The following is an 11,520-nucleotide window of genomic DNA, read 5'->3' as shown; positions in this document are numbered from 1 at the left end:
CACTATAATCATTTCGATCAAAACTCACACAGACACACGAGCTCTTCTCTCTGTTACATCTTTAGACTAAAATGAATATGAAAAACGTTTTGCTACTTTTTCTTTTACAAAAAAAATATTTACATAAAAATGCTTACAGTCATCAGCTTTTCATTATTTCACTCTGTATTTCCTAATACTTCTGGGTTCTTTTCTTATTAAACTACTAAATGTTTTTAGATCAATTCTGTACACGTTTGTAGAACATATTCATATTTAAACTATATGAAACGTTTCAAGTTAAGGATTAACCAAAACTTTAGTCTGACTCATTGTTTTGAGTTTCTTCTATAGTTGCATCAAGCTGAAGCAACATTAAGGAGCCAGTTTAATTTCCCTAACGATGATATGATAAATTTGCAGATTAGATAACGTTTGATGAAATTCTTACGCTACAAATGTATAAAACCCAAAGAACATTTTGTTTAACAAAATGACAGCAATAAAACTAAAAGAATATTTCACATAAGGTCAAATTTGACAAATCTACATTATATTAAATCATTGAAATTGAGATTTTCCTTATTGGTGTTTTGTTGTTGTGACTCTGTGTGTGTGTGTGTGTGTGTGTGTGTTTGGACCCTGACAGGAGGAGCTTCCCTCCATCCTGAGCTCCAGGCCCCAGACCGGCCTGTCCTTCCTGGCTCCAGAACCAGAGGACCTGGAGGATCTCTACACCAGATATAAGGTCTCCTGCTTCTCCTGCTTCTCTGTCCTCTCACATCTGCTGAGCTCCAGGAGAGGCGATGAATTAATCGTCTCTGAGACAAACATTAGCTATAAAAAGATATTTACATTATACCTTAAATCAGTAACACGTCTGCCTTGTGCCACTTGCAGTGTTTCCTCATGGTCTGGTTCAGGGCAGCTCATCTTGGACCACATTGTTCCAAATATACAAATATTTTCAGTTTGCATAAAGCATTAGGGTGGTAAGCCCTTTCAGGCTTTTTTTTTATATTGTAGGATCTAAAACACTGTTTCATATCATCAACTTTTATTTAGCCAAACTTTTAATATGCGTCACTTTTTAAACTGTTTTCCGCCATGAAACAGAAACGCTGGACAAAAAGCTATTCCTATTTTTAGAGAAATTAAAACAAATGCCATAGCTCTTAAAACAGCTCTTAATTACTTTACTATACAAAGTGTTATGATTGTACATTTTTGAATCAATATGCTATGTTACTGATGTTATGTGTGTGTGTGACTGTTTTTGTAATAAATGTTTTTTAATGGCACTGATTTTATCAGTGCTGATTTCCTCCATGTTGAGCTCGGTGATCAGTGGTGAAGCTGATCTGATCTTCCTCAGCAAAGGTTTAAAAATCAGCCTGATAGTTAATGAAAGTCACCCCATTGTTGCCAACTCAGCGACTTTCAGTGACTAGAATCAGCAGGCCAGGCTTTCTGAAGATCAATGATTAGTGATCGTCCAGAAAACTGCAATCGGTGCACCGCTCTGTTTTTTTACCTGGACCCCAAGAAGAGTAGCCAAATAAACAAACAAATGGTGTGTGTGTGTGTGTGTGTGTGTGTGTGTGTGCAGAAGCTGCAGCAGGAGCTGGAGTTCCTGGAGGTGCAGGAGGAGTACATTAAGGATGAGCAGAAGAACCTGAAGAAGGAGTTCCTGCACGCCCAGGAGGAGGTGAAGAGGATCCAGAGCATCCCTCTGGTCATCGGCCAGTTCCTGGAGGCCGTGGACCAGAACACGGCCATCGTTGGCTCCACCACAGGTAGCCGGGTCCAGACCGCACCGCTGTGATGTTCCTCCAGCTTAGCATGAGATCAGCCGGCTGCATTTGGCTGAGCGACACCAGATGCAGCTCTTCTTTTAGTCCAGTGAAGCGTTTGTCAGGGTGTTTAGCATTTGGCCCCACATCACTGTTCTACAGTAACTTTTCTGCTTTTCAGTCATTTCTTGCTAAATGCAGCTGTTGGTTTTTTTTTTTTCAAAGACTCAAATCCTGAGATAAAACTTTTTTTTTTTTTTTAATCAAACCCAAAAGAATCTGGCTGTGAAATTGTCCAAAACGCTTTGAAAGTTTTGGCTCTATTATGACACACACTTCCCTGTTTCTGCGAGAAATCATTTTATTAGCTTAACTAAAATATTACATTTTTAGTTTTGATTTTAAAACGTATATGCTTCAAACTTTCAGAATTTTTAGTAAAGAAAAAAAGCTACGTTTTCTACTGGATAAAAATTTTGAGAAAGTTTTGAAAATCCTGTTTCAAGGTAAACACATTTTTTATTTATTTGTACTTACAATTTTTTTTTTTTTTACTTTTCTGTTTTTTATTTTTCTTGGAAAATCCTGGTTTAAATCAAACATGTTTTTATTACCTTATTTTTCTTATTTATCAAAATAATTTTTATTTTTATTAGTTCATTTAAAGATGTCCTCTTATTCATTCATTTTAAAAAGTCATCCTTTTTAGATTAAAAAAATTATTTAAATTAAAATAATTGTTTTAAAAATCAATCTTCAGTGCAGTTGCGTGTATTGGCCTGTAGGGGGCGCCAAAGTCGCCTTGTTTACATAACTGCATTTCCAAACAGCCTGAAACCATCAGAGAATCAGAACATTGTTGGCATTCAGTCCCTGCTTTTCCCCTTCAAGCTCAAATATCTTCAGTTTATGTTTCTAGAAATGTTGAATCTGCTGAAGGAGAAACTTTAAACTCTTTATGGATTAAATGACTCAAGAAGTCAAAAACAACATTTTATCTGAACTGGATTCAGCTGCTTTTAGTTTTCCTGAAATAAAACTGAGTTGCTGAATATTCAGTGTAAGCTGTGGGTGGTTTTTATGTGTTGAATTTGTGTTTTAAAGGTTTTATGTAAGAGTTTATATTTGAATTATTAAGCATTCGACTCTGTGCTGCCTTCAGGGTCCAACTATTATGTCCGCATCCTGAGCACCATCGACCGAGAGCTGCTGAAGCCCAACGCCTCGGTGGCTCTGCACAAGCACAGCAACGCGCTGGTGGACGTTCTTCCTCCAGAGGCCGACAGCAGCATCATGATGCTGACGTCAGGTACGCTGCAGACCGGACCGGTTCAGGCCGGGCCGGACCGGACCTTAGACTAGGTGTGCTTTGTGCCCACAGACCAGAAGCCGGACGTGATGTATGCAGACATCGGGGGCATGGACATCCAGAAGCAGGAGGTCCGGGAGGCCGTGGAGCTGCCGCTGACTCACTTTGAGCTCTACAAGCAGGTCAGCATCCGGGTTCTCACTAAATCAGGGTGTAAAATTTAAGCCTCTTATAAACGTTACAAAGGTTTGCTGCTGTTTATTTCTGCTGTTTGGTCGTGAATGTGTTGTTTTTGTCAGTTTCAGTTTCTTTATTATTTGTTTCCCACTGTCTGTTAAACTCCTTATTGTGCTGACTGAACAGATTGAAGATGTTTTTCCACGTTTGACCTGCTTGTGAAGCTGCTGCTCTGTTTAACTGAGCTGAACTGCTGCAGCATACTTAAATACGTTTAAGTCTGTGTTTAAGAAAAGGACTGTTTTAAATCGGTCAGCTGCTTTTCTGTGTCAGATCGGTCCATTTTAAACCGGTACTGGAAGTGAAAACAGCATTCAGAGGGTGATGTTTGTCAGCTTCATGGTCCTTCATCTTCTGACTCTGATAATCTGTGGAAATGCTTCAGATTATGTGACAGATTCGTTGTTCCTGCTGCTGGTCGGCACGACTCTGTCACGCTGAAACTTATCAGATCTTAAATACTCGAACCACTTCCACACACCAAATTAATCTTTCCTCTCACCAGCGTCTGCTTTCTCTGCACTTGTGGAAGTTTGTTCAGTAACATTTGTGTTATGGTCATCATGAGCGCTCACTTTGTAGCTAAAACTGACAGCGTCGGTACCTGGCCTGGCCTAGCCTAGCCTAGCCTGGCCTAGCCTAGCCTAGCCTAGCCAGTTTACAGTATTAAAGTGTTCATTAGAATTTGAAGTTTATTGATCTATGAGATCAATAAACTTTTAGTTTCCAGTAAAATTTATCACAATAACCCATTTTCTTCTGGGACATAAATTGTCCCAGAATGAATGTGATTAACAATAATGATGTTGTAATAATGGTAGAATAATAATAATGCAAGAACACAGTTTTATATTGAAATAAACTGATTTGAAATAAACTGGCCTTATGCTATTGCATTGATGTTCATATTAATTATCTTAATTTTGGTCTTTAAAATTCCAACATTTCCACTTAACTTTATATTTTGGTCCGTCTGATGATGTAATTTTTATTTATTAAATGATTGATAATTTGATTAATTACTCAGTACTTGAGTCGACGTTGTACCAAATAAATTTTAAATTTGACTTGAATAAAATATGTTGAAGTAATGCTATTCTTGCTTAGGTAAATTTTTGGGTACTCTGCCCACTCAGCCCCTTCAGACTAGCCAGCAGCAATTAGCAAACGCCTGCTGAGCTCATTATAGGAGCTGCTGCAAACATTAAAGGGTTAATAGAGGAGCCATGTTGGATGACTGAATGGAGGCGGAGCTTCAGAAAAAGCAGGAGCTTCTTAAAGAGACAGAGGCCCAATTTCAAGGCATTAAATCAGGAAGTCAAATTTATTTTAAGTCATATTTTTATACCAAATGAAGGCAACATAGTTAACTTTGCTATAAAATGACATGATGTGCCTGGAAAATATAATACTGGCCCTTTAAATTCTCATAAACACAGAAAGCAGCAGTTTGGATTTTTACTTTGAGGAAAGAAACGAAAACGGCGACGATTCGACCAGGAAATGTTGAACTAGAGATCAAAGTTTCTTTATCTGCTCAGATCGGCATCGACCCCCCCAGAGGCGTCCTGATGTACGGCCCCCCCGGCTGCGGGAAGACCATGCTGGCCAAGGCCGTGGCCCACCACACCACAGGTCAGGCCGCCACCGCCGTGCTTCCACCGGAGGCCGGCTGGCCGCATGTCTGACGTCACTTCCTGTTCTCCTGCAGCGGCGTTCATCCGTGTGGTGGGGTCGGAGTTCGTCCAGAAGTACCTGGGAGAGGGGCCGCGGATGGTGCGGGACGTCTTCCGGCTGGCCAAGGAGAATGCGCCGGCCATCATCTTCATCGACGAGATCGACGCCATCGCCACGAAGCGCTTCGACGCTCAGACCGGAGGTGAGGTCGTTTCTGCCCGGGTTCGCCTGAAAGCGGCCGGCGGCGGCTGACTCTCTGTCTCCCTGCAGCTGACAGGGAGGTGCAGCGGATCCTGCTGGAGCTGCTCAATCAGATGGACGGCTTCGACCAGAACGTCAACGTCAAGGTGAGTCCGGCTGCGGCTCGCCTGCAGCGGCGCCGTCCGTCAGTCAGCTGACCAGGGGAGGCATCGTCCGGCCAGCCCAGACTTAGGACTCTAAATTAGGAACTAAAATCAAATTATAACTTCAATATATTAAAAAGACAAAATAATGATCAAAAACTTTAAAACTTAAAATTCTAATGTAAGATTATAACTTTAAATTATTAAATTATGACTAAAATGTGAAATTAACTTGAAATTGACTTTTAAAACTCGTATTTATGATTTAAAAATCTAAACTGACTTTAAAATGTGAAATTATTACTAAAATTTGTGATTGGCTTCACTCAAAATTATAACAAAGTCAAAACTTTGATCTTGTTAAAATGTGAAATTGTGACTAGAACTTATACTTGACTTTAAAACATGTAATTATGACTTCCTGTTGGACCTTCTGGGCTTCCATAGAAACCAGAGAACATGGTGGATGTGGTGAAGCAGCAGCTCAGCTCCGGCTGAGCAAAGCGCCAAACCCAGCTGTTAATTTATGAAGAAAAAAAACAGAAAAGTTTTAAAGTTTTAGGCTTATTTTTGTTGTTTTCTGTTGGATTAAAAGCTTTTAAGAATCTGCAAACTCACTGTGTTGAGACAAAATCAGCCTCTAAACGTCCCTCTTCTCATTTAGTTATGAAACATTAAATGCATCAAACAGAAGGTTTTTTAGAGTGAAAAGTTTTCTCTCTTTGGACGCTTGTGCTGCTGCTCCGCCTCAAACCGAACCTTTCATGTCAGTGAATGAACGCTGATGTCATCGCAGCTTATCTCGCCTGAAAGGACCTGCAGCGTCAAGCAGCAGGACGGCGGCGGATTCTCTCCCAGTCGGAGTGAAAAGATCAGGAAATGATCGTCATTAAGCTGCAGAAACGCCTGAATTTAAAAACAAGATGAGTTATTTCTTTAAAGGTGAGGCGGTTGAAAGCCAGCTGCCTGCCTCTGTTCAGACTGAAAGCTCAGAACCAGGGAGCTGGTTCTGATCAACAGTAGAAGAAAATCCTGCGTTCTTAAAGGGGCAGTATCATGTAAAATCATGAGACTGTGCCACCACAGCACCAGAGGCCCTGGGGTGCTGTGGTGGCACAGGGCCAAAGCATAACCCACACATTGAGGCCTGGGTCCTCATGCTGGTGGTCGCAGGTTCGATTCCCAGCCTGGTGACATTTCCCACATGTCTTCCTCTCTCTCATTACCCTGTTTCCTGTTGAACTACCTTCAAATAAAGCCCACTAGAGCCAACAAGACCTTTAAAAAGAGACAGAGGCCCAATTTCAAGACGTTAAATTTTACTTCCTAATTTAAGCCACATTTGACCTCCAAGGTAACATTTATTTTATTGTGCTATAAAATCCCCTTTAGAGAGAAACTCACTTCACATTTTTCCATTTTTTTAAAATAGAAAGTTAGTTTTCTTCTTTAAAAGTCTGTGAACCTGGAAGCCGGTGTGTCCGCCCCCCTCAGGTCATCATGGCCACCAACAGAGCCGACACCCTGGACCCGGCGCTGCTCCGACCGGGCCGTCTGGACCGGAAGATCGAGTTCCCGCTGCCTGACCGCCGGCAGAAACGCCTCATCTTCTCCACCATCACCAGCAAGATGAACCTCTCAGAGGAGGTGGACCTGGAGGACTGTATCCTTCTGAATCGCTCGGCTGTCTTTTATCAGCCGTTTATCGTCTGTCTGCGACGCTCGTCTCATTTCCTGTCAGGAAGCTACTTCTTGGTTAAGTCCAAGTCTGCCAGGACTTATTATATCTTATATCTTATTATATTCGTAACACAACACTTTGGATATTCAGCAGCATGAAAACATGTTAGCAATGACATAAAAGTAGCAACGGTTTATAGAAACGTTTTAAAGGAACCGTCATGGTGCTTTTAATTCTTCCTTTTCTAAATCATCCAGTTTTGGTTGTATAAAGTGGAACTGTGATCCACAGGTTCCTCTCCGACTCCTGGTCCGATCACTGCGTTAGAGAGCAGCTCGTTTCGGTTCCGTCTCTTTAAATGCAGCTGAAGCACTTCCAGGTCGCAGATCGCCCAGCTCCGCCCCCTTCTGCCATTTTTGTAGTTTCATAGCAGATCATGAAACCTTTTTTATGAAAAACTGTAACGTAATAGTTTAAAAATCTCAATGTGGAAATGAGAAACCTGAACAGATTGAAACTTAAGACCCAAACAGGATATAAAGAAATATCCACAGCAGCAGGAGAGACTAGATTCACTTTGTCTTCTCTCCGAGACTCAAATTATAAAATGTATTTAAGGGCTAAAACAGTGGATTTTGCATTATATGGATTTTTTAATGCAGATTTACTCACAGAACCTGTCACAGAACCTGTCACAGAACCTGTAAGAGTTCAAGACTCTGAACAACCGGAAAGGTTTTCCTCTGGCAATGATGTCAGACTGTTGAAGCAGAAACAGACCTGGGGAAGCTCTGGTTTCCTGCTGCGGAGGGTCAGTGAACGCAGCGTGACGTGAAGCTGAAGCAGGTTCAGATTAGAAAGGAAACGTCAACGGCTGTGAATGTTTAAAGGTTTTACTGCCATGATTAAAGGAAACGCTCTGCTGTTCATCGCCCAGAGTCTTCCTCAGGTCAGGTGGTTTGTTTACGTCCTGCATCACTTCCTGCTGCCGGAAGGGTTCCCTCCGTCCGTTTCGTCTTTAACTGCTGCTCAGATGTGGCTCGACCCGACAAGATCTCCGGAGCGGACATCAACTCCATCTGCCAAGAGGTGAGCTGACCCTTCACCTTTCCATCCCCAGGTCAAAGGTCGGCTCCTGGCTCATTCTCCTCCTCTTCCTCAGGCCGGCATGCTGGCCGTGCGAGAGAACAGGTACATCGTCCTCGCCAAAGACTTCGAAAAAGCTTACAAGACGGTGATCAAGAAGGACGAGCAGGAGCACGAGTTCTACAAGTAGAGAGGCGGCGGGTCCAGATATCGATTTCTGTCTGCCTGGATTCATCACTGTTCTGTCTTTCTGGACTAAATTTAGTCGTCATGGCGCCGGGCCTGACCTCGGATCAGTCTGAGCCCTGAGACGCCCCCAACCGTCAGGGAGAGGCGCTCCTCAGCCTCTGCTGCTTCCTATTAATAGGACGTGCTCCCTCTACAAGGCGTTACTTTAAAGAAATACAATAAACATGTTTTCCATACCAGGAGAGAATCTGTGTTTTATTTAGAAAATAAAGCTGAGATTAATGAAGCGGGTTCAGTAGAGCAGGTGATTAACGTCCGAGTTTCACTGGTTATTTAATCCCAGGATTCACAAAAACAAACCTGCATCATCAAACCACCGAGCTTAACGGCCGTTAAATGAACGATGACAAATGACAGCAAAGTGGGCGGAGCCAAGAGAAATCGGCCGGTCAGGATGAACCGGAGCCCAACTCAGTGATTTTAACGCAGGTTTTACCAACCTTTCACAGTCTCCTGCAAATCTTTGTTTTTTCAAAAGGACAAATCCAGTGACTTCAACATCAGTAAACTTTCAGCATGTTGTAACTTAAAAAAAACACCTTACCGACAAATGTGGCAATGAACAATAAATTTAGTTAAAAATCACGCAACTTTTTTGAAGAACCACAACTAGCAACAAATCTATCGGTGTTTTTTCAGCAAAGCACCACCTCCGGACTCGCCACCAGGGGGCGTGTCTGAGGGAAATGGGTTTATACGGCAGGGCCTGAGTGACGACATCAACCAAGCTGGAACCAATAGGAAATGTCAGCTGCAATACCACCGTTCAACCCAAAGAGGGCAGCACTGAGACGTTTTTAGGTTAAAATGCTGCAGACTTTCACAGAAACATGCAGGTAGAACCCAGTATAAGCTATTTATCCACTTTATCTGAAAATAAAAGTTAACTTTGGTGTTAGCGTCTTGTAGTGCATTATGGCATCATTCAGACATTTTGTACTTCATTCAGATGCAGCTTCGTGAGCCTAAACCCTGCAGCCATCTTGTTTTGAGAAACAAGAAACTTTCTGCTTCAACAAGCCAAACTTGTTTACTCCTTTTCAAATCCTCCTTCTATGACCTTTAACCCTTTAAGATCCAACAATATTACAACTTTACTTCAAACAAAAGAAGTGTACAAAGGTTGACTTCTCTTGGTTGTTTGCTACAGGATTCACCAAATTAATTAAAAAGAATAACAGTTACTTCCTCTGCGCTCATCAATCCAAGGTTTGGCCCAACACCAGGCAGCCATCAGCATTCCTGAGCTCAACATGCCGACCAGGCAGATGTAACTTCACCCCAAACAATGTCCTCAATTTGTTTTGCAGCCTCAGACAATGCATTAGCACAAAGCAACACCCGGGGCTTTAACGTGTGGCTGAGAACTGGAATATCTGCTGCAATGACCACGGTAGTTTTCCATGAATATTACTCATAATTTATGAGTAAATTAAACATTTAACTGTTTTTACTGAGGTACAAACTTTTTTCCATGTTATTATGACTATCAATAATTTATGGGAAATTCTTCCATCTGCAAAATACTATAACAGATTTTCATTAAAGCTCAAAAATCAATCAGGAAACGGTACATTCATCTGCACAAAACTTCAGCAAAAAACGGTTGAAAGTAGTTTTCATGTTTTTCTGAAACGAGTCGAGTTTAGTGTTTTATTTCTCTGAGCGTCATATTTAGTTACACTAAATCCTTGACTTTATCCCAGATAAATATTTAGCCGTGCAGCAAAATATTTATCTTGAAGGATTTTGTCTAAAAATATTTAGCTTGAAATTAAATATGCGGCTTGAGGCTAAATAGTTAGCTTGTTAAACTAGAATTCAACAAATGTTGATAATTGAAATTGTTGTCAATACTAGGAATGATGACAGAATGTTATTAGGTGGAATTTTAATGACTAATGTGATCATCTTCCCGTATTTATCAATTATGAGAGTCAATATAGAGCTAAGATACAAGATCTGATAAATAGATCAATAAGGAATAGATCAGCTGACATCAGGAAACAGATGGGATGAAGTTTATAAAGATTACATGGAAACATGACAAAAAAATAAATTAATTGGTTTGATTGTATAATAAAGTTTTTAAAACATTCTACAATAATTTGACATGGTTAATAAGAAGACTGAAAAAAATATAGCAAATTGTTGGACAAAAATAAAGCGAGTACAACAGAAACATAATTAACGAAGTTGTAAAAAAGGTCAAAGCATTTAATTCACTTGTTACATAAACTATTTATATTTATTAATGAGTGAATTAAGTAAAAAAACATTAAAATAAATATTTAGTTGACTAACTACTTTGGAGCTAAATATGTAGTTTAAGTAAATATTTAGTTAGCAACCTTAGCATTTAGCTTGCTAAGTAAATATTCAGTTTGAATTTAAATGCTTAGCTTGTTAACATTTAGTTTGGAGTGAAATATTTATAGTTTCTTAACTAAAATTTATTTTGCAGCTAAATATTTTTATTTGAAGCTAAATATTTAGTTTTCTAGCTAAAAGTTGGGAGCTGAATATTTAGCTTGCTCACTATTAGTTTGAAGTTAAATATTTCATTTGCTAATTAAATATTTAGTTTGGAGTGAAATATTTGGTTACTATGTAAATATTTAGCTAGCCAACTAAATATTCAGTTTGAAGTTAAATTTATAGCTTGCTAGCTAAACATTTAGTTTGGTAAAATATGTCAGGCTAAGTAACTCAAATTACTGCTGTTAATTGTTGACAGTGTAACGTCACACTCGGTTCCCCGTATTTCTGCCCTGACCTTGTGCTGATCCTGAAGGTCATCCTCTCCAGCTCTTCTCATCCTGGGTGCGTAAACTTAATCATTTTTTCACACCTTCAACATTCACGTTTTTAAAAACAAGGCGTGTTTTAATGAGGCGTCAGTCGCTGTAGTCGTACATCAGGTGGATGAACATCTGCGTGGTCATGCTGCCTCCGGTCTGCAGGTCCTGCAGCTGGCAGAGCCGGCTCAGGTAAACCCCGGCGTCGGGCCGGCTCCCCGGCTGGCTGCCTCCGCTCTGCTGCTGCTCCGCGCTCCGCTGCTTCTCCTTCTGCACGTCGCCCCACGAGTCGAAGCAGTGCAGCTCCAGGTTGTTCTGCCTTGAAGCCAGGAGGGAAGTTTGGTCACACAGAGACAAACCAGCGGCG

The 11,520-nt window shown here is 40.8% G+C and overlaps 1 protein-coding gene across 1 annotated transcript in view; it reads left to right on the top strand.

Annotated features, from left to right (window-relative positions):
• The window catches only part of psmc4 (proteasome 26S subunit, ATPase 4), a 13,390-nt gene extending 4,855 nt beyond the window's left edge, over positions 1-8,535 (top strand). The window contains exons 2-11 of the mRNA XM_015060407.1: positions 629-727; positions 1,589-1,775; positions 2,935-3,081; positions 3,154-3,263; positions 4,860-4,953; positions 5,030-5,197; positions 5,266-5,342; positions 6,834-7,002; positions 8,054-8,109; positions 8,183-8,535. Of these exons, the coding sequence (XP_014915893.1) occupies positions 629-727; positions 1,589-1,775; positions 2,935-3,081; positions 3,154-3,263; positions 4,860-4,953; positions 5,030-5,197; positions 5,266-5,342; positions 6,834-7,002; positions 8,054-8,109; positions 8,183-8,296 (1,221 nt within the window). The 3' untranslated portion in view covers positions 8,297-8,535. The remainder of the gene's footprint in view (positions 1-628; positions 728-1,588; positions 1,776-2,934; positions 3,082-3,153; positions 3,264-4,859; positions 4,954-5,029; positions 5,198-5,265; positions 5,343-6,833; positions 7,003-8,053; positions 8,110-8,182) is intronic.
• Positions 8,536-11,520: the final 2,985 nt, after the last annotated feature.

This window comes from Poecilia latipinna, unplaced genomic scaffold (genome assembly GCF_001443285.1).
Source record: "Poecilia latipinna isolate Pla-1442-1.1 unplaced genomic scaffold, P_latipinna-1.0 Scaffold1709, whole genome shotgun sequence".
Lineage (NCBI taxonomy): Eukaryota > Metazoa > Chordata > Actinopteri > Cyprinodontiformes > Poeciliidae > Poecilia > Poecilia latipinna.
This window is presented reverse-complemented; position numbering and strand designations above follow the sequence as displayed.